Below are 27,728 nucleotides of genomic sequence, written 5' to 3'. Positions count from 1 at the left end.
CCCAGTTTTCTGGCTTTCAGAACAGCATGCCAGTCATTAAGATAGGGTACTGTGGGGGATAACCAGGTCTGGGAGGGTCTTCTCTTCTGAACCATCAATTCATGAGCTGAGCTTGGGGCATGCTGAGTTTTGAAGTACCTCCAAAGCCACATCCAAGGAGAGAAACTCAGTAGGCATTTTGGGTTTATGAATCTGGAACTCAGAAGAGGATTACTAACTAAAGATACACATTTGTAGGTTATTGTTTAGATGGTAATCAAAGCCCTGAGCATTTAGGAAATTTCCTTGGTGGATACTCTGATGGCCAAGTACTGGATATCAAAGAATTCTGATATATGATTGTCAGTCAAAAAAAGATGAATCTCCAAGGTAGATAGAAGAGGAAGAGTTAGAGAAGAGGAGAACCAGGAATGCATTATGATGGAGGAGAACAATGCTGAATGGCCAAGTGGGGATGAGAACTGACAAACGTGCATCTAATGACACGAAGTCATTTGTGATTCTAGTGAGAGGTGTTCTGGTAGGTGGTGTGGGCACATAGACTGGAGAAGAGTTAAGTAATGCTGAAACGGAAAGTGGAGTCGAGAGAAGGTTAAAAAAGGTTTTTTTAAATATTAAGTTAGAAGTAATTGAGCATAATTAAATGGGAAGAACTGAATCAAGATGGGAAGGTTCAAGATAAAGAAAAGATTATAATGAATAATGAAATCACACTTCAAGAGGGCAGGAATCCAGAGAAGATTCACTCATAGGACAAATCTTGTACTGAGTAGCTACTACGTGCCAAGAAGTATTTTAGGCAAGGGGGATTCAGTGGTGAACAAAAAGATCCCAGCCCTTATAAAACTTTTAGTGGAGAAGACAGACAACATATAAACTAAATATGTATATATAATGTAAGGACAAGTGCTATGAAGAAAAATAAAGCAGGATGAAGGGCTAGGGAGGGACTGGGGATACTATTTTGGCCAACTGTATCTCTAAGGTTTCTGGCCTGAGCAACAGAAAACACTTTTTTTTTTTAAGGAACTACATATGGGTTGCCAATCATCCCTCTAGTATAACTTCCCTCTGAGAGAAGAACAATGACAAAGGGGAAGAGAGAGTAGAAGTGGATTCCAATGCTGAGCCAGGGCTGTGAGAACACAGAATTAGGTAAAGACAAAAGTGAACAGGAAAGGGAAAATATGTAGCTAAAATTGCCCAATTCAGGACTGGAGCACCTAGGTAATTCATGACCTCGCAGTGCATAGAGGCCGCCTCTTGGAAACTCTCATAGTACTTATATTTTGTTTTTTTTAGTAATTATCACAAGTGTATAGTTGTTCTCTTAACACAAGTATAATGAAATTTTCAACTGTGGAATACTTTCTCTCCAACACAATGTAAGCTCCACGAGAAAAAGAAAGTGGTCTTGTTTAGATCTGTATCCCCTGCTCCAGTCCAGTGCAGATTCTTAATAAACAACAAACAAATGGACACTGTAATGTTTGGGGGATAAACAGACAATAATATCAGGCTATTTTAGTATGAAATAACTTGTCAGTCACTTTTGTACAGAAATATACGTGATACCTACAATTTCTGAAACAGTTGTAAATATATATAGAGATAGATAGTATCTGTGGATAATAAATGTATTTCTAAGTTTTAGGTGTGATTATAACTGAATTTTATCAGCTTTACACAAAACGTAATCTGGAATTATCTCTGTCCCCTTTACCTTATTGGTATTCCTTGTCTCAAAAAAACAAAAAAACAAAAACAAAACCCAAAGACGGATTTTTAATTATACTTTTTCTAGATGGTTCAGGAGATTATCATTATGAATAATCATTGCATACGGTGATATCTTCAGGAATGAGGTATATTAGATGGTTTACCTAGGCTGCTATGCTTTTAAGCTCTTAAATCTGTTTTAGAGGGGCGCCTGGGTGGCGCAGTCGGTTAAGCGTCCGACTTCAGCCAGGTCACGATCTCGCAGTCCGTGAGTTCGAGCCCCGCGTCGGGCTCTGGGCCGATGGCTCGGAGCCTGGAGCCTGTTTCCGATTCTGTGTCTCCCTCTCTCTCTGCCCCTCCCCCATTCATGCTCTGTCTCTCTCTGTCCCAAAAATAAATTAAAAAAAAAAAAAAAAAAAATCTGTTTTAGATAGCTTTTCTGTCTCTCCTATGTGATACCACTTTTTGTTACTGGGAGCATATTTGCTTATATAAGTTACCCACTTCTCTTATAAATTGCTGCTTCCAAATAACAGCAAACTGGGAAGCCGATTTCCATGACAAAGTATTTGTAAGAGTAAACAGTGGTGACTATAGTCTTGAGATATCTGCTTTAAGACAAGGACTTTGGCTTCATATATGATTCTATGATATCTACAGCTGACAATTATGAATATAATCCATAGATACCTATCAAAAAGAAATGTCAGGCTCTATGATGTCAAGTCGCTGCAAAGGCAGTTAAATGGTTCTAAAATTCAATTTTTGGGCTCATCAGCTGACTATTTATCAGCTCTTATATGAATTAGCAAGAAAGATGAAATATACATGACCTCACTTGCATAGAGCAGTTGCAGGAACATTTTACAGAAGCTCAGAAGTTATAATAAAGAAGTCAATCAATAAATCAATACAACACTTTCCATCAACCCAGCCAAAGGAAATGATTCTGATAAAGAACATTTTTAGGGAACAAAGTAAACTAAGGACAACACACAAGGTACTAGTAATCTCTATGCTAATCGGTACCATTTTTCAAAAAACGAAATCTCATTTTGTCTCAGATGCAGCAGCACATACCTTTGAACAAGTGGCAAAGGAAGGAAATTGAGAGTGGAAGTCATGTCCAGTCCACAGTCCAACATAATAGTAGTTGATTTGAATTTGAGCACATTGCATGGTAAGGTTGGGTGCCCTGACAGGCAATACTGAAAGAAATAAAATCACTTTTATCAATAATCAGTTACAGAGAAAAATCTAAGAAGTGATATAGTGAATTAAGTAGAACTGATCATTTTCTCTCATAAGAATAGCATGTAGATTCAGCTAACTTTCTATGCAGCTTCCTCCCTTTTACAGCTCTGGGTACCACTTCCCTCAGCAGCTCAAAAATCTCAGGTCATCATTTTTCACAGAGTACCAAGTTCCATCTCAGGCAAACACAGTTTTGAAGAGACCAAAGTTATTCCAAGTAGAAGGTTTACAGGCTATAGTTATCTGTCCCACTCCCACACGACACTTCCAAATCTCTACTATCCCACTGCACCTAAGTACTGCCTAACGCTGTGGAGGTCCATTAAATTCTAATCTGGATTCTCAAACTGTACTATAGGTTAGGTTTTCTCCCGTAAATAAGTGATTTTCCTCAAAGAGGAAATGATTGGGAAGGGTTAACAAGCAAGTATCAGTAAGGAGTTATGGCCCTTCCTTGTCAGAAGACAAGACTCAAAAGGACAAGTGACTGTCCTGATGTGCAGATTCTAAAGCAGGAGTGAGGGGCACCTACTCCCAACCAATCAACAGTCTCTTGCCTGTGGAAGCAGACCTCAAAAGTGAAAAGGGCACAAGCCACAGTGGCATATTCCAAGGAGAGTGATGAGGCAAGACAATACACTGACCTCAAACATTTCTCATGTCTTCCTCGATGTAGTGGGGATGACAGATATGCCACAATGAAAATTATTTATATAGGGTGTACCCTGTCACCTTTCATAATTCTACTACTGCTGTGAAGAAAAGAAATGGAAGAAGGAAAACACCTTTCCCCCCACCTTTAAAGTCATTCCGGAGAAGCCTGCCTTGAACAGCAAAGCCCAGAAACGGAAGGATCGACGTTCTTAATCCCTCAACAAGTAACATTCTCTCTTTCTGATTTCAGTACAAGCTCAACACAAGTCAGGGTAATGTGGCATCAATGCCTGGCCCTGCACAGACACAGTAGGTCAGGCTGCCTTTCTAGGTATTTGCTGCTCTGTTGGTTCTGTCACTGGATAAATTTCCCCCTTTTCTCCAGAGGATGTTACAGGGACTGACGATTTTTTAAAACTGCATGTTCTAAAAATGATAAGGACAAGAGCCAAGAAATTGTGGTTATTCTGCAAGCTTTTTTTTTTTTTTATTCCAAGTTTATGTCTGGTGATTATATTTTCCAGACCAAACTTCACAACTCATGGTCTGAAATGGTACAAGATAACCTGCAATGAAAATATCACAAGTTATTTAAAATTGTAATTGTCCTAAAAAAGTCCAGGAAGTATGATTCGGGTAATTATACTTTACATAAGTACATTCTTTGACAGGTATCAGAATTACAGAAAAAATTGTCCTACTAATTAAGACAGAGCTATCCTTACCCCATCCTCCATCTGGTTCCCTATTGCTAGTTTGGTCTTTATCTCTGTATAAGAATTACTTGTTAAAGGTAAACTACCTTGGGACGCTTGGGTGGCTCAGTCAGTTAAGTGTATGACTTCGGCTCAGGTCACGATCTTGTTGTTTGTGGGTTCGCGCCCTGCATTGGGCTCTGTGCTGACAGCTCAGACCATGGAGCCTGCTTCAGATTCTGTGTCTCCTTCTCTCTCTGCCCCTCCCCTACTTGTGCTGTCTCCCTCTCAAAAATGAATATTAAAATACAAAAAGGTACACTACCTCAAAGCAAACAGAAAACGTCATAATAAACTTGCCCCAAACATACAAACGATCTAATGAGAGCTTTCCTATAGTTCTACTTAAAAAAAAAAAAAAAAAAAAAGTCATATTTAGAAAAAATTAAGAAGAAATAAAATGAAACGTATAATGGTTATTTCTTGGTGGGAAGATTATCGCATAGCTTTCTTCTTCCAGGTTTCCACATTTTTCACATGTTCAACAATGGCCACTTACTTTTTTTTATAATCAGATAAGAAAAGGATTACAACAAAACTGAAAAGTTTGCTGGCCATACTGAATGACAAAATCTTTTCTTCCTTCATCCTTAACTCTAAATTACAGGTAACAAGTTACTCTAGAAGACAGACGTGTAAAAGCTGCTGCTCAAAAGATTTCAGACAAAAGAAGTTAGCTGAAAGACTTTATATTTGCTCTTGTCATGCAAAGAGAAAGGTGAGGAACACTTTATAAGGGCCATAACTGAATGGAAGGAACATTTTCAGAGCATCTACTAAAGGAGTGCCAGACCTTGATCTCACTAGCTCCATTTTTATGGATGAGGAAATTGAGCTTTACAAAGTTTGAGCTACTTGTCTAAGAGCCAAAGACACACACAGTAAGGTCCCCTGACTCCAAAGATTCTAGTCATGCTTTGCAAACTGCACTGCTCACTTCATGGGTCAAATGAGTCAGGTGAGACAGAGTGACTGGCCGAGGTTCATGCAACCAGTAAATGAAGCACCTGCAAGGTTCTTGAAGTCTGCCTGTGTCCAGTGATGCTCTCTGCATGTTTTTTAACATGCAGCCTGCAACCACACAGCTTATAATCAAGCAGTTGTTATAATCTAGTGAGGGTTAGGAGACGAATACACAAAAACACTAGGTAATCATGTGATTTAAATCTTAAGGTTAGGAATAAATTTATATTACAAAAAGCTTGAAAAACAGCAGAAAGAAAAAATATTACACACAGTTTTCTATTCCATTTTTTTTTCATATTTGTAAAGAATGTAATTTTTGTAAACATACTGCTGTGTGCTACTTTGAAAACTCAAGATGCCTGTTTTCTTTGTGCTGCATCACACTTCATTTTTATTGGCTGCCTAAGTAAATATACCATGGTGTGTTTAATCATTCCTCTACTGATGAACATTCAGGGTTGCTTCCAGTTGCTCTATTACAAACATGGCTGTGGTGATCACTGTAGTGCTTATGGCTTTTTCCATATTAGACTATTTCTTTAGAGGATTCCCAGAAATGGCATTAACTAGGTCAAAAAATGTAAGCATTTTATGGCTCTTGAAATATGCTGCCAAAATGCTTTCCAAAAAAGGCTGTACCTATTTACAATGACATCAGTTATATATCAGAAGATCTGTTTCACTGCTTATTCCCATCAGCATTATGGTCAAAACCATCTAGAAGCTATACTAAAATGAAGCTGAATGTTAATAGTAGCCATCTTAAAGCAATTATATGGCCCTCAAAAGGAAAGTCAACTACTTGATACAAGGTTTTAATTCTGAGAGGGAGTTTGGAGAAATGATTTAAAGCAGGGGGTCTGAAATAAGACTGCCTGGGCTCAGATCCTGGTTGAGCTCATTATTAACATGTGATTTGGGGAAAATCACTTCATTTTGCAAAGACTGAATCCTCCTATCTGTAAGATGCAGACAGACACTACCCTCCTTAAGTTGTGAGGTCTAAATGAATGGAAACAGTGCCTGACCCACAGAGTGTGTTTACTGCTAGTTATAGAACCGTTAAGGGACTGAAAAGGCCACCTAAATCGACAGCGTTTTAGAGAAGAAATTCTATTCTATAGTAGCATTCACTAATGTCTTAGATACTTGTTATCCCAGAAGAGTAGGGACAGTGAGTGAACAATTTTATAAATACCGTCTATTGCTAGTTTTCCCTCTAGTTAGATACAGTCACTACCAAGTACATAAGTGAATATTCTAGCCAACATAAGGTTTCACACTTTTTTTTCTAGCTTAATAAACACACACCAATGCTTTCATGTTAATTTTATTTCTAACTAATACCAAAGCTGCAGGTTTTTCTGTGTAATGATTTATTATCAATACTTCATTGTCTGCCTGTTGATCCCTTTTTTCCACTGAATAAATAGAATGTGGTTATAGAACATATATGTTTAACATATATAAACATTGTTCATATTTTTGGATAAAAATTTTATCAGTTATACACACTATATATCTTTCCCATTTTTTTTTACTTTCATTGAAAAAATTATTATGGAAAATCCCAAATATACAAGTAAGCAAAACTAGTATAATAAACTCCTATTACTCAACTTGGATAGGTTTAACAACTATCCTTATTCTGCCTTTGCTGCTTTCCTTCTGATATTGACACATTTCAGAAGAATAGCTATTATGGTGACAAACCTAACTGATCTCTGAAAATAGATTTTTGTAAATAGTCCTAAATTGATCTCTTATCCACAACAGGGACAAAAACCTAAGTCCATTTTCCTCAGGGTCCTAGCAAAATTCATTAAAGGTGATTCCTTTCACCTTTAAGTTATTCTTGGTTTGTAAGTTACACCTCCAAGTTCTGTAATATTTTATATTTTTGAAGCCTCTGTTTTATTCCCTGGTCTTGTTTTTCATTTTTTTTTTTTTTTCCAACGTTTATTTATTTTTGGGACAGAGAGAGACAGAGCATGAACGGGGGAGGGACAGAGAGAGAGGGAGACACAGAATCAGAAACAGGCTCCAGGCTCTGAGCCATCAGCCCAGAGCCTGACGCGGGGCTCGAACTCACGGACCGTGAGATCGTGACCTGGCTGAAGTCGGACGCTTAACCGACTGCGCCACCCAGGCGCCCCTTGTTTTTCATTTTTAATACCAATGCTGTAACATTTATATTTTGTAATATTTTCAAGTAAATTAGAATGACTAGACTTTTAAACACTCATGTTCCCCAAAGATGTCAATGGAGGCTACTTCATTCAATCTATATGTGAATTTACAGAATGCTGCCATTTTTATTATACAATAACATTTCTCAAGCCAGGAGCAATGCAGTGTTTTTTTCTTCTATTAATTTTATTTTTTCTTCCTTTACAATTTAAAATATTTTCCCTTAGGGGCGCCTGGGTGGCTCAGTTGGTTAGGCCTTCGACTTCGGCTCAGGTCATGATCTCATGGTTTTTGAGTTTGAGCCCTGCGTTGGGCTCTGTGCTGACAGCTCAGAACCTGGAGCCTGCTTCGGATTCTATGTTTCATTCTCTCTCTGTCCCTCCCCCACTTGTGCTCTCTGTCTCTCAAAAATAAATAAATGTAAAAAAATTTTTTTTTAATATTTTTCTTTAGTACATAAGCAACTATTCAATTATCAATAATGTTAAGTATATTTTGCTTTTCAATTTTTTTTTTAACTTTTTAAAAAATTATTTATTTTTGAGAGACAGAGAGAGAGCATGAGCGGGGGAGGGACAGAGAGAGAGGGAAACACAGAAACACAGAATCTGAAGCAGGCTCCAGGCTCCAAGCTGTTAGCACAGAGCCTGACACAGGGCTCAAACCTACGAAACCAAGAGATCATGACTTGAGCCAAAGTCGGATGATCAATTGACTGAGCCACCCAGGCTCCCCTGCCTTTCAATTTGTATTTAACTTATGTTCTCAGTTTTATTGTTCTGTTACATTTTAGAAATTTCTGCTGTTAAATGTACAGCTGATTACAATATGCACTCAGGCGAGGGCGCCTATGTGGCTCAGTCCATTAAGTGGTTAACATTATATAAATCAGACTTTCAACACTCTCAAAGCAATTGGCTCAAGCTCCTTGCAGAGACCATCTTCCTTATTGACTTCTTGAGCAAGTGAATGATACTTTTCTAGTTCTCCTTTCACTTAGGCACATACCCTTTGGAGGTTTCAGATTACTGACCGTGAAATATGTGTTTCTGAATATTACATCTATTACTAACAAGACTCACATCACAACCTCAGGTTTCAGCAGTTCTAATACTTTCAAAAGCTGCTATGAAGACAAAATGACAACTGGCCAAATTAACCTCACAGAAATCTTCAAAAGCAGTACGAATTACTGTAAACTTCATAAAACAAAACCAGAAAATTTAACAAATTAGTACATTTGGTACACTTGGCAATTTGGTCATAGCAAACTGAATTTTAGAGAATTGGCTGTCTTCTGCAGAAAGAATCATGGACCAAAATATCATGTATGTTCTTCTACTTCCTAGTGTTGTTTAAAATAACAATATACACAGTTATTTTGATATGGTGTTTTTTGCAGTGTAAGGCACTCTGTAAAAACTTTATATTTAACTTCTTTAATCCTCTCAAGAAAGTTATGAGGTAGGAAGTGTATTCCTATCTTACAAATGAAGAAAATGAGACACAGAGATTATGAAATTTGCACATGTTCCCAAAGTTGTAAGAGCTGTATCAGGACTAGAATGCAGGACAGTGAGATCCAGAAAGAGTACGCTTAACCACCATGGCATTTCATGTAACACAGAGAAAAAAGAATCATCAGAGATTTAAAAAAACAAGTTTTTGGTTTTTTTTTTTTTTTTTTTTTTTTTGCAGAGATAATGTGCTCTAAAAGGCCACAATGTGAATTGATAAGAACATAGACTGAATTTATAATCTAGTTGAGAACAAAGAAAATTAGTTAGCTGGCTAATGTAAGATAAAGCAAAGATCCCAACTAAATCACAATATTAAATTAGTCTATAATCCATCATAACAGAAATTTTCTTTTGTTGGGTGTTCTCTTCCGTTAAAAAAAAAAAAGTATTAGGATTCTCTCACTGTAAAGTAGTTTTGCTCTGAAATTACTTTTCATTATCTTTAATGTAAACTATAACTTTAGGTTGAGTTAATGCCAAAAGCTCTTTAATATTGTTTGGAACAATTGCACAGCACTATAAATGAACTGCTTTTTATAGGCAATTGTGTTAATGAAATAAGTTATAAATGATATCACCATTTATTTCCTTTTTCTCCTTTGTCTATTTAACTAAGTCATATATTCACTATGTATATCTATGAGCAAAGAGAAAACAGGTTTAGTTTGCTTTTCTCCCTGGCAGTGAAATAAAGAAGTGACTTTGGTTGCTTCTCATTCAAATACAATATTAAAAAAAATACTTTTAGCCAATTGATTTTTGTGTAATAGTTTTGCTTCCTGGTACAACATTAGAAAACCTATTAATATAATTCAGACATAAACGAGTATAGGAAAAAACAAATCTCAATAGATTCAGAAAATATATTTGAAAACCACAACATTGATTCTAGGCAGAAACTCCTAGCAAACTATAAATGGAAGGGTATTTCTTTAATTTGATAAAAGGTTCATAACCAAATCCTTTATCATAGTTAATGATGAAGTACACAAAACTTATAGTCAAGAACAAAACAAGGAGGGGGGCCTGGGTGGCTTGGTCGGTTAAGTGTCTGACTTCGGCTCAAGTCATGATCTCACGGTCCGTGAGTTCGAGCCCCGCGTCGGGCTCTGTGCTGACAGCTCAGAGCCTGGAGCCTGTTTCAGATTCTGTGTCTCCCTCTCTCTCTGCCCCTCCCCTGTTCATGCTCTGTCTCTCTCTGTCTCAAAAATAAATAAACGTTAAAAAAAAATTAAAAAAAACAAAACAAAACAAGGATACTCACTATGACTGCTTAAATTCAACACTATACCTGGAAATGTTATATAATGCAATAAGACAAGAAAACTAAAAAAGATGATTAGAAATAGAGAAACAAAAAGTCACTGTTCCCAGTTGATATGATTAAAAGACACTCTGAAAACAAACTATTACAGCTAATAAGAGAGTTCATCAAGGTTGCTGGATACAAAAATCAAAGTACCAAAATTAATTGAGTTATTTTATTTATTTTTTATTTAAAAAATTTTTTTTAATGTTTATTTATTTTTGAGAGAGACAGAGTGTGGAGCAGGGCAGAGGCAGACAGAGAGACACACAGAATCTGAAGCAGGCTCCAGGCTCTGAGCTGTCAGCACAGAGCCCAACTTGGGGCTCGAATTCACAAACCATGAGATCATGACCTGAGCTGATGTCAGACGCCCAACCAACTGAGCCACCCAGGCGCCCCTTAATTAAGCTATTACATGCCAGCAATAAACAATTAGTAAAAAGTAATAAGAGTTAAAAATTAGAATACCATTTATATGGCAAAAATTTAAATGCACCATAAAAGTAAAAAAGTGTAAAATCTTTAACAAAAAATTTTATAAAACTCTTGTCAGAGATAATATTAATTGGAAAGGAAAATAAACTTCTGCAAAAATAGCAATTCTCACTAATCTTCTTTTTTATAGAGTTTAAGAATCATATCAAAGAGTCAAGGGCTAAGATTACCTAGGAAAAAACTAAAGACCAATGATTAGTGAAGACTTAAATTTTCTGATATTACAACTTAACTATAATGTAATTAACAGTAGGATGTTGAACTGTGATAGTTAATGGACAAATGAAATAGAAATAAACAGTCCAGCAAACAGACACACATATCCAGGGGCTTGCCATATGATAAATGTGGCATTTCTAATATATAATGCTGGGGAAGTTTGCAACCCATCTGAAAAAATTTACTTCATACCATACACAAAAATCAATTCCAGAGGACTTAAATACTTAAGGTACAAAGGCAAAAAATTTAAAACTTTCAGTGAAAAATAAAAAGAGGGTAAGTTCTTTACTACCCTAGGGTAGTGGAGACTTTCTTTAGAGACAAAAAAGTACAAATAAGACAAAGATTAAGAAACCTGACTACAGTACTTTAAAATGAAATCTTCAGGGCGCCTGGGTGGCTCAGAAGGTTAAGTGTCCAACTTTGGCTCAGGTCATGATCTCGTGGTCTGTGAGTTTGAGTCCTGCATCAGAATCTGTGCTGACAGCCCAGAGCCTGGAGCCTGCTTCAGATTCTGTTTCCATTGCTCTCTGCCCCTCCCCCGCTCTCGCTTGCTCTCTTTCTCTCTCAAAAATAGACATTAAAAAATTAATAAAGTAAAATGAAAATCTTCAAAAGACACCAGTAACAGAGTGAAAACACAAGCCAGAGATTGGGAGAGGATATTTCCCATACGTGTTAATAAAAAAGCACTAATAAAGTTATTAGTAACTAATAACTAATAAGTTATTGCTAATAACTTCACTAGTGCCTTTTATTTGTAACCTATTCAGTATAAAAAATTCATATAAATCAACAAAAAACGATTTAAAAACCCAATAGAAATGAGGAAACAAGAGTGGGCAATAAATGTAGATATAAAAAGCTCAAAATCACTAGAATCAGGGAAATGCAAAATAAGATGATAACGAGCAAATGGACTAATGATGCTAAGTACTGAAGAGAATATAGTAAAAATGGAGTATAAATTGGTGTAACTCTCAAGAATTTGGCAATACTAATAATATTGAATACATACTTTAAATATACTAAGCTAATAAAGGCATGTATAGGTATGATGCACATCAACTTGAGGAAAGTAGTAAGGGAGGAAAAGCAAAGGTTGGTGATTTTAACCTTAGATATAACTATGTCTTTAAAAAGGGGGTAAGGGGAGCAAGGAGATCTGGTTTTTTAAAAAAGGCAAACTATTTACAACTATTTAATATTAGTAACAAGTGCTAAGGTGTCTTTTCTGTATTGTTACCAGAAACTTCCGCAGACATCAGAATTATTTAATTATACCTTTCCTACCATTGTCAAAATCTGTAGTGCTGTTTTCCTTATGACAAAAGTCTCATGGTACAAGATATGGCCTTGGGCAGGGGGAAAGGAAAGAAATAAAGATAACTCCCAGATTTTTAGCCTAAAATTTTGAGATTATGTTAGTACCTTCAGTGAACTCCTTGATGCTTCCTAGTCTTATGAAGTTTAGTAAAACACTTCCCTAACAAGATTTGGCAAGGCTTTATAATTTTACAAGAAGTTTTTCAAGTGATGTTGAGCGTTATTTAATTACCAGAAATGTTATATTAATATGATGGCTATATTTATAAGATATACATATTCATAAAAATACACAGTAATGCTGACACTTGAAAAGGAATTCTAAAAATAAAATTAGACCACAGCTCAGAAAGGAGTAGCAACTGGAAACTTCATTGTATGAATTACCTTCACAAACAATAAGAATTACTGACAAATATTTTCTATCCAGTATTTAATTAGTCCTTTCCCAACAACTGAATAAATGTTATTGATACTAACTTAACTGTCAAGGCCCAAGATCACACAATTAATAACAGACTGAATTTGCACTCAAACCAGCACAAGTTCTAACTGCTTTCTCTTAAATCTTTCCACTAATAAACTAGTAGGAAACCTATGATAGTGTACTATATTAAGAGCAACATATTTAATATGGATAGGAAAAAAACTTAAGAATCTTAGAAACAAAAGTGACTATAATTTGTTCTAGTCATCTTTTCCCTCAATATTGCTTTCCTGTTGTACCACTAACCCCTGCTAGCTTACTTCTAAGGCAGACAGCTTGGGATTAAGACTACTGACTTACTGACTACTAATTAAGACTACTGACACTGTCATTTCTATATCCCTGAGAAGTTGTACCCTAGTGCATTTTAACATTAAAAAATATATTTCCTAATGATAAAATCTACAGATTTAAAAAAAAAATTTAATTCTTTTTCCCAGCCTTGCTTATGTTCATTGGACTCTTAGCTTCCATAAAAATCATAAAATATTGAGGTTAAAGGGGCCTTTAAACTTGGAATGGATCATAGAACTAAATGTAAGAGCTAAAACAATAAAAACTTCTGGGAAGTACATGCAATATAAATACAATACATGCTACATACATAATTTTTAATTTTCTAGTAGGTAAATTAAGAAAGTAAAAGGAACAGGTGAAATTAATTTTAGTACTATATTTCATTTAACCCAATATATCTAAATTTTCAACATAGAATTGATATAAAATATTAATGAGACATTTTTACATTACTTTACGGTACCAAGTCTCCAAAATCTAGTGTTAACATTATACTTGCAGCATATTTCAATTCAGATGATAAATTTTCATCTGAAATACTTAGTATGTATTGAGATTTCATAAAACTTACAGTTGAAAAAGTAGATCCACATACTCAAGTTCTTTCAAACATACTTAAAATTTTCTCAATAATTGAATTATCAGCTTTTATTAAAAATTTTTTTTTAACATTTATTCGTTTTTGAGAGAGAGAGAGAGAGACACAGACAGACAGAGTGTGTGCAGGGGAGGGGTAGAGAGAGAGGGAGACACAGAATCTGAAGCAGGCTCCAGGCTCTGAGCTGTCAGCACAAAGCCTGATGTGGGGATTGAACCCACGAACCGGGATATTATGACCTGAGCCGAAGTCATCCAACTGAGCCGGAGCTCAACTGATTGAGCTACCTATGTGCCCCGAGTATCAGCCTTTAAAGTTTAATTAAAATACATTTTAAATTTCAGTTCCTTAGTCATAATAGCAACTTTGTGTTTAATAGCCATATACCGCTGGTGGATACTCTACTGGACAGGGCGACTCTAGTAAAACAGAGGAAAATCTTTGTGCTTTATGTTAGCCAAAAATTTTAGATTAGACACAGAACAAGAACCATAACAGAAAATCTATAAATTGAACTTAATTGAAACTTGAAACTTTAGTTCTTCAAAAGACACTCTTCAGAAAATGTAAGATAACTCAGACTGGGAGAATATACTTGCAAAACACGTATCTCATAAAGAACTTGAAAGCAGAAAATAAAATAAAATAAAATCCTTACAACTTCAAATCTTTTCAAATGAAAAGATGCTCAATATTAGTCCTTAGAGAAATACAAATTAAAACCACAATAGGATACCACTACACTTTTACTACAAGGGTCAAAGTGAAAGACTGACCAGAGCTGGCAAGGAGGCTGAGCAACTCGAAATTTCATATACTACAAGCATAATGTTTTTGAGATTCATCCTTCTTGTTGCTCTCAGCAGGTCATTCCCTTTTATTGCTAAAAAGTATTCCAATGTATGGATGTACCAGAATTGGCTTATGCATTCACAAGCTGATGGACATTTGGGTTGCTGTTCCAGTTTTTGCCAAGTATTAATAAAGCAGTTATAAGACATTTACATTATAGGTTTTTGTAGGGGCATATAATTTCACTTCTCTTGGGTAAATACTTAATAGTGACATTTCTGGGTTAAATGTTTAACTTTATAAGAAACTACCAAACTGTTTTCCAAAGTAGAAATTTATTTTTAGCTTAAAAAAAAAAAATCAGTCAGATTTTATTGCTGGGCTGTGATTAGTTCTAGGCATAAAGTATTAGTTTTTAACTTTGCCTCTAATTTGTTATTAGTCCAAATCCCTAAATTCTCTGGGCCTCAAATTTCTTTACCTGATGAATGAGACTTAATTAGATTATTTCTAACCTCTCGCTTAACACAAAAATGTTCCTTTTCATCATTCCATCATTTCCCTGGGTGGACTGCACCCTCACTCTTTTATATAACCTGTCATCAAGATGTGTTTATACCACTGTGTTGTTTACAATTGACTTTCTGAAAACATAATACACAATTTATAAGATCATCTAGTCCAAATACCTCTTTGAAAAATGAGGAACCTAGCTCTTAACAGGGCTTGTGAACTTTCTTTGAACCAACACCCCTGAGTGTACATACACTTGTTGCCATGGATAGTTACAGCTCACTAGGAGATACTCTATGCCCCAATAGAGATGTATAAGATTCTTAGTGCCGCAGGGAAAGAGAGCACACTCTATTGAGAATCTCCACCTTGTACCACACCATCCTGAGTTAAAAATGGTTACCGCTGAGCCAAATTTGCCTAATTTGGAACTATTACCCCTGCTAAGGATTTTCGGCAAGGCTCTCCAACACTCAGAGATTTCTATAAATACATCTCAATTTTATTTGGTAATCTTGCACTTTCTTTAGCTTTCTATCTTGATTCTATCTTGCAGGAGAGCTGTTAAATGTGCCAATCATACTCACTGTTAAGCTGACTACACAGCTGGATAGAGGGATAATTTTCCATTTGAGCAGAGAATCTGCAGCATGCATGGTGAACACAGTGAAGCCACTTTCTGGTTGGAGAGTGGCTAGATAACACACACAGCTGGGGAATTGACACTTATGGCTGCTCCTTCATGCTTATCCTCTTCTCTGACTTGACTCTTCAGTAAATGCGTAAAGCAGAGGAGAGTGGTCATAGAAAGAAAACAGCCCAACTTAAGTTCAGGAAGGGTGGGAATGTTGGCAGTCAATATTAAAGAGAGAGGGAAAATAGGCAGCAGTTGGCTTGGGAGCAAACATCATTGGCTGTCTGGTACCAGAACTTTTTTTTTAAAATTTTTTTTTTTTTCAACGTTTTTTATTTATTTTTGGGACAGAGAGAGACAGAGCATGAATTGGGGAGGGGCAGAGAGAGAGGGAGACACAGAATCGGAAACAGGCTCCAGGCTCCGAGCCATCAGCCCAGAGCCTGACGCGGGGCTCGAACTCACAGACCGCGAGATCGTGACCTGGCTGAAGTCGGACACTTAACCGACTGCGCCACCCAGGCGCCCCTGGTACCAGAACTTTAAAAATGTTACAAAGTAATTAGAGTTGATGGTAAAGAAATTCACAGAGCTACGCATATGACCTCATTTATGTAAATATATAGATGTAATTAAAAAAGACTGAGCGCATATACCAAACTGGTAAAAGTGGTTACTGCAGGGGAGAGGGTGGTTGACAATACTACAACTTTCACTTTCTACTTTAGCTACTTCTTATATATACACTCTTGAGTTCTTTTTAAATTTTTATTTTTGGTGTTTATTTTTGAGAGAGAGAGAGAGAGACAGAGTGCGAGTGGGGGAGGGGCAGAGAGAGAGGGAGACACAGAACCTGAGACAGGCTCCAGGCTGTGAGCTGTCAGCAGAGCCTGACACAGGGCTCAAACCCATAAACTGTGACATCATGACCAGAGCCGAAGTTGGCCACCCAGGTGCCCCTTGAATTCTTTTTAAAACCAGATTTCAACCAGATTTTTGGGGGGATGGGGGGAAGAACCAAGACATTTTTTTTTTCTCTTTGGGAATACAGAGCAATTACCACAGAAGTTTCTATTAGAGACAACATTTTAAAAGGTTGACAGCAAACAGGTAACAGCATTTAGAGGAAAGGAAATAAGGAATATGGGATATAAAGATAAGGTTAGAAATAGTTAATGATAATAATAAATTAAAAAAATAAGTACTACTCTAACCTAATCTCTCACACTATGGATATATCTACACTTCAAAGCAAAAGCTGTGGTCCACAACCACCAAAAAGAAACTGCGTTAAAGATCATACACGACAGGCCTACATGATGCTTCTGTTCCATAATGTTTGTTTTATTTGAGATTGCTTCTCAGGTGTTTAATGAACATTATTAACCCAGTATGTCCTATAAGAACAAAAGTAGCAAGGGTGATAAAAGTGCTAGTAAAAAGCAACATATGAATATGATGGATAAAAGTAAAGATACCATTAAAAAGGGAGAGAGAGAGATGGAAACTACAAGTATTATTTATGGGATGAATAATTTAGAAGCAGAGGCAAGTTAAGGACAATAGAATTTATACGAGTTGCTGAAAATCCACAGCAATGACAATGGGTGAGAAAAAAGGAAAAAGGTTAATAAAATGGTACACCAGTAAGTGGCTAAGAAGATCAGCATCAACAAGGAGAATCATTATTCGTTTAACATTAATTCAAGAGTAAGCTAGTTTATTCTAGTCATGTTATGTTGGGATGAGAACTGAGTGTTGTATGTAAGCGATGAACCATGGGAATCTATCCCCAAAACCAAGAGCACACTGTATACACTGTATGTTAGCCAATTTGACAATAAATTGCATTAAAAAAAAATAAAAATAAAAACGTTGTGCACTCCCCCCAACCCAAACCACAGATAATGAATGCATTGGTTCAAACTTCAGTGTCCAGACAAATGTGGACATCAAAGTCAACTGTGAAGGAGAGGGCACAGATACCATGGTCACTAGGGAGTTCCCTGTGGCACGTGGGTAGGTAACTGGCAAGAGGTGTTACCTAACTGAACAGACTTTCAATGCTGACAAAACTGTGCTGTTTAGTGGGAAGGTGTCAGGTATAATTAGGGGACAAGCCCCTTTTATTCCTTTAGATTTTCAAAGAAATGGATTTAAAAACTGCTTTTGATTAAGTGAAGAAGTTTATAAAAACAGCTACCATTTATTGAACACTTTATGCTGGGTCCCTCACATGCATTTATGTCTGGACAAAAATCAGGCAATCAGCAATGTTTTGGGGTCTGGAAAAGGCTTTTCAACCAAAAAATTTCCTACTAATCACACCAGTTAACATGTCAGGGATCAGAGTAAAGGAAAGGGTTTTGGGGACACCTGGGTAGCTCAGTCAGTTAAGCCTCTGACTCTTGATTTCGGGTTAGGTCCTGATCTCATAGTTCATGAATTTGAGCCCTGTGTCAGGCTCCGTGCTGGCAGTGCAGAGCTTGCTTGAGATTCTCTGTCTCTCCATCTCTCTGCCCCTCCCCTGCTCCTTCTCTCTCTCAAAAGAAATAGACATTAAAAAAAAAAGTTTTCATTTGCCTGTACCATCTGGGTCCTTGGGAGAGAATAGAAGAGGCAGCTTCTTTTACTAATTAATACTGAGCCTGCAAAAATGGCAACAGGGAGACCCACACTTACTGGGGAAAGCAGTTTGATTTTGATTTTCAGTTTGTTGTAGTTGATAAAGTATTTCTTTAAAAATCTTTGTATGGAATACTAGAGAGAGATTCTAAAACTTTAGGGAAATATTTGATATAATCTTGGGGTGGAAAAGGACTTTTAAGTGTCATCCTAAAGCCATGATCCTGAAGAAAATAATAAAAGATGTGTTTATTTATGTGAGAAACAAAACAAGGCAAAAAAAGAAAGAAAGATATACTGGCAAAAACTATAAAACCAGGAATTGATATCCTTAATATATAAAGAACTCTAATAACTGAGAAAAAGACAAAGATTCCAAGACAAAAATGAGCCAAAATCAGAAACAGGCAATTTGCAAACGAAGGCCAACAAAATACTGAAATCACAAAACACCAAAAACAAATGAAAAGCTGATCAACCTACAAGTAATGGAAGTGTAGATTAAAACTACAGAGAGGAAATGGTTTGTCCAAACACTCACATAAAGAAACTAATCATGAGGACGTGGGGAAATGGAAACTCAATTATTCCTGGTAGGTGAAAATGAAAGGACTTCTGAAAAGCAGAAATGAATCAAAATTTAAAATGTGCATGTGTAGTCCTTGACCTTGCAATTTTACTTAAGGAATTTACTTACAGTAAGACAAAAACCAGGTGGGTGAAAAAAAAAAAAAAGGCAAATAAAAATATGTTCTCTTCAGCATTGTGCAGGATAATAGGGGATGGAAACCAAAATATTCAACAGCAGACTAAATTCACATAATGCAATACTATAAAATGCTCCAAATGAGCGATATACATATTTAAAATGGAAATGCTTGTGACACTATTGTCCCATTATCTGTATCTCCTTCTGTCTTTTTTTTTTTTTTAATTTTTTTTTTTTTTTAACGTTTATTTATTTTTGAGACAGAGAGAGACAGAGCATGAACGGGGGAGGGTCAGAGAGAGGGAAACACAGAATCCGAAACAGGCTCTAGGCTCTGAGCTGTCAGCACAGAGCCCGACGCGGGGCTTGAACTCACAGACCGCGAGATCATGACCCGAGCCGAAGTCAGACACTCAACCGACTGAGCCACCCAGGCACCCCATCTCCTTCTGTCCTTTTAAAGGAGAAACCCAAATCTCAGCTGGAATTATGGCCACCTGGAATAAAGGCTATTTCCTAGCTAGTCTCTCTTGCAACTAGATTAGCAATGTAAATCCTGGTCAAAAAGATAGATCAAAGTGGAATATGCAACTCTGAGAAACTAACAAAGGGAAGGTGCATGTCTTTCTTTGCCTCTTCCTCCTTCCGCGAAATAAGGACTTGATGGCCTTAGATGAAAAAGTCACACTGGATCACAAAGAGTAAGCCACATATTGAAGATGGTGGCAATAAGGTGTCTAAGGATGATGGACCTGTTATATCAGCTCTGGACTATTTACCCTCAGACTTCATTATGTAAGAGAGAAACAAACATCAACCCTATTTAAGCCATGATTATTTCAGGCTTCCTATCATTCAGAGTGGAATCTAATCCTAAGAGATTTATAACTTTAGAGTTACTGATATAGAAGGATATCAGTGCACACATCCACCACAGATTACCTGCCAAAATGTTAAACGGTGATTACTCTAAGCAGTGAGATTACAGGTGATTTTTGTTTCCTCCTTTGTATCTTTCAATCATATTATGAAAAAAAAAATTTATGTATTGATTCTACAATAGTTATTTTTATTTTCAGAAAAGCATTCTAAAAATTCGAGTGAATTAAAAACCAAGTTTTATTTAGTCCCTCTGCAGAACTCTGATAATTCAGATTTTCTTTTTAAAAGAAACCATGTTGTGTTTGCCCGACAGTCTCCCACTGAATTGCAGTGGCTTGCCAAGCCCAGAAATAGGTTTTACCAGGCTGAATTTCTCAGGGTTCCTTCAAGAACCCTACAAAGAGATGGTAATCTCACAGGCAGCTTGCCAGTCCTCTACAAATTGCTCTTTATCATGGGGGGAGGCGGGGTGGGCATAGGTTAGCCAACAAGTCAACAATTTCATCCTCCAAAACTTTCAGGTCAACAATGTGTTGAGTTAAAGAGGCCAGACATAAATGAGAACACACATGAATGCATAACTAGATAAAAATTCATCAAACTATAAGCACACTTGAAATTTATGCTAGTTTAAATGTACGAAAATTATATTTAAAAAAATCCAAGGACAGCATCACACTTTCTAGTGATTTATCTATATTCAAGCTGTCGATGTAACCAAGAATATTCTATGCATTTATCAATTCTGTAGGAATGGGACCCTTGCCCAGCTTTTTCTCAATAGAGGTGAATGTCAAGGAATTCACTGTTTCTGTTCTCTCCTTTTTTTCCTACCTGGGTATTGTTCTTCTATGGTGCCCATCAATTTGTCCCACTGATTCTCCAAATCCCTTTCACCTTCTGATGTATTTATGAATTCTGTTATTGCTTATGAGGTCCTCGTAAAGTACTTAGAAAAATCTTGTCCTAAGTAGGGTAATTCTGACTTTGTGCTTACTTTGATGCATTTGCTATCTTTCCTAATGCTTCTTAATTATATTTCACTTTTCAAAATATTTTCTGTAACTGCAATGAACCATACTTCTCTGATTTCACATTCCGAAGTTTTTCTTAAGTGTGTAAAATATAGTTCTTCCAATTCCTTTGACCTAGATTTCCAAAGGGATAAATTAAAAACTCTAGGTGTTTAAACATTCTTACTTTAAAGCTCCAAAACTTCATTGAAATATATATATATACATACACACACACACACACATATATATATATATATATGTATATATATATATGTGTATATATATGTAAATATCCTTACTCTGTGACTGTCCAAACCACTAAGTCTCATATTCAAAGCCACCACTGTGGCTTCAATCTACCTTTCCAACTTTTGTTTCTCAGAAAGTTCACCCCTGACTCCAATGGCAGTGACACAAAACTCTTCTGACATATTTGCCAGCCAGCATACCTTTCCAAGGCCAACTCAGATTTTACTCTTCTAGACAACTTTGATTTTCTGGTTGCAATACATCCTTCATAATCCTAAACTTACAAACCCTACTACTGCCTTTTATCAAAGTCTGTTACTAAAACTACAAACACTCTCACATACGTACACAGTATACATATACATAGTATACTGTATAAATATACTGTATCCATGGTTTGTTAAATAGTGAGTTATTGATAGTAGGATCTATCTCTTACTCATCTTTAGTATGTCCCATGACATCAAGGAGGTTTTGTATGTGATAGGCATTTAGTAGCATTTGTTGGACTGTACAGCCAAACAAAGGATTTTTGTTACTGCTTCTCTTTTCTGTTAATTTTAACTATCACATAGCCATTCATCAACAGTTTCTTCCTACTGGATCTACAGAGCTTGAATCAAACACAGCTTAAAATAAATAAGCCCCTGCCTAGGGCTCTGAACCCTTTTGTTTCTACAGAGATTTTTTTTGTTGTTGGTGGTGGGGTAATTATGTTTATTTTAACAGGCCAATTTGTTTACATTTCTTGCCTTTATCAGGCCTGTCTCTTAAGTACAGAGAGAGAAACTATTTCTGGCTGTTCTGTTTTCTAAGGAAACCCTGCAATTTTCTCTTAAGGTCACAGAAGTCTTTTACTTCTGTGAATCTGCTATACACCACCCAAGACTTTAAGTTCTAAAAACCATTGTTTTCTCAAAAGTCTGGAAATGGCTTGCAAGATATAATTAGCTGACTAGAACAAACAATACCCTACAACACAAATAGATCTTCCCCTTAAAAAATAACTTATTGTTGGTCTATGTGAAAGAATCTCACTTTCTTAGTGACTAGAAAATTCTAGAGCAAGAAAGTAGCTAGTTACAGCATGTAAATTAAAATATACAAAAATTTCAAGCCAAAAGTTGATCTAATAGTGACATGTCGAATTAAAGCAGCATATCCATTGGTGTCAGAAATAGAACAGAGAGGCCTACCACTACCACTCCTGTTCCAAACTATCCTGCAAGTATAAGCCAATGTCATTACACCACAGGAAAACAATGAGTTTAAAAAGATTCTCTGCTATGGGGCGCCTGGGCAGCTCAGTCGGTTAAGCATCCGACTTCGGCTCAGGTCATGATTTCACGAGTCCCGTGTCGGGCTCTGTGCTGACAGCTCAGAGCCTGGAGCCTGCTTTGGATTCTGTGTCTCCCTCTTTCTCTGACCCTCCCCATTCATGCTCTGTCTCTGTCTCAAAAAGAAATAAACATTAAAAAAAAAAAAAGAAAAAGAAAAAAGATTCTCTGCAAAGTTATACACCTGGAAGACCCGTAAGAATTAGTTGGAAAAACTACTAAAAATTAAAACAATTCAACAAGGGGCTGTAGAGAGAATACAAGAAAGAAATACCCATCTTATATGTAAACTATGTAGGAAAAGATTCCAATTACAGTAACAACAAAAAAAGATGTTTAAGATTTAAAGGAAAGCACATTTGTTCTTAGACTCAATTATATGTTGAAAGAAATAAGTCACTTCTCTCCTTACATTTTATAAATTTAACCCGATTCCAATAAAAATAGAAATATTTTAGTGGGAACTAATAATTTTAAATTTTATATGACATCTAAAATTCTAAATTTTATACAAAAAATGTTTGACAGCAGTCTGGAAAATTCTAAAGTGAAGAGCAATGAGTGGGAACAAGTACTATAAGATATTAAAATACATTCTAAAACTACAAAAGATGAAATAGTTTAAGTACTGTAAAATTAATAGATCAAGTGGGATAAAAGAGTTGAGAAGGAAATAGAAACATAGATGCTTTTGTAAACACATAGAAGTATGTTCTACATCTTACACCTAGGAGGAAAAAAATTTTTAAAGTCTAATGACACACTATTTTTTCACTTTTCAGTGAGAAAAATATAAGACAGTGTGATGGTTACATTGCAGTGGTACACCGGGCTATGCTGCTGGAGAGTGTAATCTGATAGGTCTCTATGGGGGCATTTTGGCAATAAAATGAAATAAAAAATGCACATACCCTTTGAAACACCCATTTCACCCAGAAATGTATCCTACATACATCTAGAGATGCTCACAAAGGAGATCATCCTGCAACATGATTTCTAATTGCAAAAGATTGGAAACAATGAAATGCTCATCACTGAAGGTTTGGCCAGATAAATTATGGTATATCTAAACAATAAAAGACTACCAACTGATTTTTTTTCTAGCAATAGTATGATATATTTTTGAGATATGTTGACACTAATTTCATGTTATGTCTTATATTAGCAACAAAACCATGCCCTAAACAATGAATGATTTCAAAATCATTGTGAGGGATGTAGGTGCAGGGAGTAGAACTGTATCTTCCAGCCCAACATCCATAATTCTAAACTCAGCCTTTAGACAATGAAAATACAAAATGTCTGTTAGAAATATTTTTAAAGTATCTGAAAGGAGCACTGAAAATATTTTATTGCCTAGCATGAAAGTATTGTGAAAACAGATGACCCAAGATCTTATCGAATGCAGACTCTGACTCATTAGGTATGATTATATAGTGTTTTATAAAATGAAGCCGTGGTAGATATTGATATGAAATGATAGGTAAGATGCATTTCTAACTTAAAAAAGAAAAAGGAATTCACAAAACCAGTGTGGGTGGGATCTCACCGTGTATGTAAAAAAAAATTTTAAAAAAGGATGGAAATTTTATATATGTAAGTCCACAGAATATCTCTGAAGGGTACACAAGAAACTGATCACTGAGACTGCTAGTGGGGAGGAAGACACAGATAGGAGATCGCTTCATTTTTTTTTGTCCCTTAAACTTGTTGTACAGTTTACCCTTTTTAAAAGTTAAACAATGTACGTGTATTACCTATCTAAAAAAATACAAAAAGATGCTCAACATCACCAAACATTACGGAAATGTAAATCAAAGTCACAGCGAGAAACTAGTTCACACCCAATAGGATGGGTATTATCAAAACAACTGAAAATGACAAGTGTTGGCAAGTGGTGAAGATGTGGAGAAATTAGAACACCTGTGTCTTGCTGCTCAGAATGTAAAATGGCGCAGGTGCATATGCTGTGAAAAACAAGTGTGTTCATTCCTCAAAAAGTTAAACTGAGAATTACCGTGTGATCTAGCAATTTTATTTCTGGGAATATATCCCAAAGAATTCAAACAGAGATCTGAAGAGGTATTTGTACATCCATGTTCAAAACAGTTTTATTTGCAATAGCCAAAAGGTAGAAATGACCTAAGCGTACACAGATGAATGGATAAACAAAATGCGTTATACACGGTTGATGGAGTATTATTCAGCCTTGAAAAGGAAGAAAATTCTGACACATGCCACAACATGGACAAACCTTGAAGATATTATGCTAAGTGATGTCTGGAGATCAACGGTGATGGTCACACAACAATGTGAATGTACTTAATGCAGCTGAACTGTATGCTTAAAAATGGTTAAAACAGTTAATCTTATGTTGTGTATATTTGACTATAATTTCTAAAAACCGTAACACACAAAGAGAAAATCTGGAGACCTATATAGCAAGTAAAGAAAGTGAATCAGTCAATTAAAAATCTGTCCATAAAGAAAAGCCCAAATGACTTCATTGATGAATTCTATCAAACATTTAAATAAATGATATCAATTCTTTGAGCATTCTTCTAGAATACAGAGAAGGGAACATTTCCTAACTCACTCTATGAGAACAATATTACTCTGATACCAAAACCAAAGATCTCATAAGAAAACTACCGAACAGGGGCACCTGGGTGGCTCAGTCAGTTGAGCACCTAACTTCAGCTCAGGTCATGATCTCACTGTGAGTTTGAGTCCCACATTGGGCTCACTGCTGTCAGCACAGAGCCCGCTTTGGATCCTCTGTCCCTTCCCTGCTCACTCTCTCAAAAATAAACATTTATTAAAAGCAAAAAAGAAAAGAAAAGAAAAGAAAAGAAAACTACAGAATATCTTTTGTGAATATACATGCAAAAATCCTCAAGAAAATACTAGCAAACCAATTCCATTAATATGTTTAAAGGATTATACATCACGACCAAATGGGAATTATACCTAGAATGAAAGACTGACTTAATATTCAACATTCAATCAAGGTAACACACCATAATAATAAAGGACAAAAACCATACAATCCTCTTGACATGTAAAGAAAAAGCATTTGGTAAAATCCAAGACCCATTCATGATAAAAATGCTCCATAAACTAAGGATAGAAGGGAACACCCTCAACCTGATCTACAAAAAAACCAAAGCTCATATCTAATCCAGTAAAGACTAAATCCCTTCCCCTTCAGACGGGGAACTGGGAAAAGATTGGCAGGGATGTCTGCTCACACTGCTTCTATTCAATATTTACTGGAGGTTCTAGCCAGTGCAATCATGCAAGAAAAAGAAATGAAAATATGGAGATATTAGAAATGAAAACTCTCCACACATAATAGCCCCAAAGTGAAAACAATCCAAATGTCTATCAAATGGTTCATGGATAAACAAAATGTGGCATACTCATATAGTGGAATATTATTGAGCAACATATGCTACAACATGGGTGAACCTCAAAAACATTATGCTAAGTGAAAGAAGTCAGACACAAAAGACTGCATACTGTAGGAGTCAATTTATATGAAATGACAAGAAAGGGCAAATCTACAAGACAGAAAGTAGATAAGTGATTGTCTGAGCCTGGAGATAGTAATGGGGATTGACTGCTAATGGGCACAAGGGATCTTTTTGGAGTGACAGAAATATTCTAAAAGTGGATTTTGGCGACTATTGCATATTTCTGTAAGTTTACTAAAAGTTACTACATAGTACCCTTTAAATGCATGAATTCTGTGGTATGTAAATTATACCTCAATAAAATTGCTTTAAAAATGTAAAAAAAAAAAAGGGTAGGGGTTATAATATCTACATTACTAAAAAAATTTGTAAATGTTTATTCATTTTTTGAGAGAAAGAAAGAGAGAGCGCAAGTTGGGGAGTGGCAGAGAGGGAGGGAGACACAGAATCTGAAGCAGGCTCCAGGCTCTTAGCTGTCAGCACAGAGCCTGATGCGGGGCTCAAACCCACAAAGTGAGAGATCATGACCAGAGCTGAAGTCAGCTGCTTAACTGACTGAGCCACCCAGGTGTCCCTCCTCTACCTTATTAACACTATTGCTTGTTTACTCCTATTTCCACATGTTGGAAAAACATATGGGAAGGAAGACTTATTAAATTAGAACATCTAATTATGCCTTCCTCTATTTCACTGAAATTTAAAAAAATGCAAAAATATTGTATTTCGGAAAAGAGAATCTCTGCTTGGGCCATAAATCTGAGGAATGGATTATGCAAGACCTTTTATTATTCACCTTCTCCCACTCTTTCATAAACATGAATGATGAAAAATAAACTGTACCTTAAGGGCAAAAAGGGTGTTCGTTTTGCAACTTCTATTAAAAAAAACACTTTCTTGAAGATCATCTATCTGATTATATATCCTTGAGAGAGCTAAAGTTCATTCAGTTGTGCATTCAATAAATTTAAATGTTTTAGACCTTACAGGCATTTCCTTCAGATATATGGTCAATCAGGGACAATTGAAACTTCCTGTTTTTCTCACAGTAAAGTTCCCACCACATAGTTCTTAGACTTGATCACTGAGTGTCTTGGGGTTTTCAAACTGACTCTTTTCTTCTTACAGTGTTTCTTATTTCCCTTCATCCTTTTGGTTTGCAGCGTTGCCTTTTTTCTTAATCTCTGAAAATTCTGGCCCTTTTTCTTAGCCCTTCCTGATACATCAAGTTCTAGCTTCATCTCACAGGTTATTCCTTTTCTGGGGATGATGGGGGATCTCATCTGTCATTTACACACACCTGGTCTGGTTGCCTTTCCAGCCCATTTGATCCCAAAATACTGCCATCTTAATTACTACACCCATGCGCATCAGCATTTTCAAAGCAACACCAAAAATTCTTTAAAAAATTCCTTTTAAAGACTTTCATGACACCACTGTTTTATCTGAAGAAACGTGTTCCCCTTTCCAGTACATTTTCCCACATCCATACATCATTACTGTAAGGACGTTTTACTAAATATGGCTGAAGTCTAAGAGACAAGAGGGCGTGTGGATTGATGAAAGGAAGTTGCATTAGGAAGACACATAGTAAGAGTAAAGAAACAGATGGCATTGTTGGCAAGGGGGAGTTAATGCATTCTCATACGCTACTGGTACAATGGTAAACTAGCAGGCAAGTTGGCCATAATTGTTAAAATTTTAAG

The 27,728-nt window shown here is 36.2% G+C and overlaps 1 protein-coding gene across 3 annotated transcripts in view; it reads right to left on the bottom strand.

Annotated features, from left to right (window-relative positions):
- The window catches only part of INTS9 (integrator complex subunit 9), a 109,137-nt gene that overhangs the window by 74,495 nt on the left and 6,914 nt on the right, over positions 1-27,728 (bottom strand). For 2 of the 3 annotated variants that reach the window (XM_078445577.2, XM_078445579.2), the window contains exon 2: positions 2,800-2,927. The exons of the other annotated variant lie outside the window; for it this stretch is intronic. In XM_078445577.2, the coding sequence (XP_078301703.1) occupies positions 2,800-2,927 (128 nt within the window). The remainder of the gene's footprint in view (positions 1-2,799; positions 2,928-27,728) is intronic. 3 annotated transcript variants of the gene reach the window in all.

This window comes from Panthera onca, chromosome B1, assembly GCF_046562875.1.
Source record: "Panthera onca isolate mPanOnc1 chromosome B1, mPanOnc1 haplotype 2, whole genome shotgun sequence".
In the NCBI taxonomy this organism is placed as follows: Eukaryota; Metazoa; Chordata; class Mammalia; order Carnivora; family Felidae; genus Panthera; species Panthera onca.
This window is presented reverse-complemented; position numbering and strand designations above follow the sequence as displayed.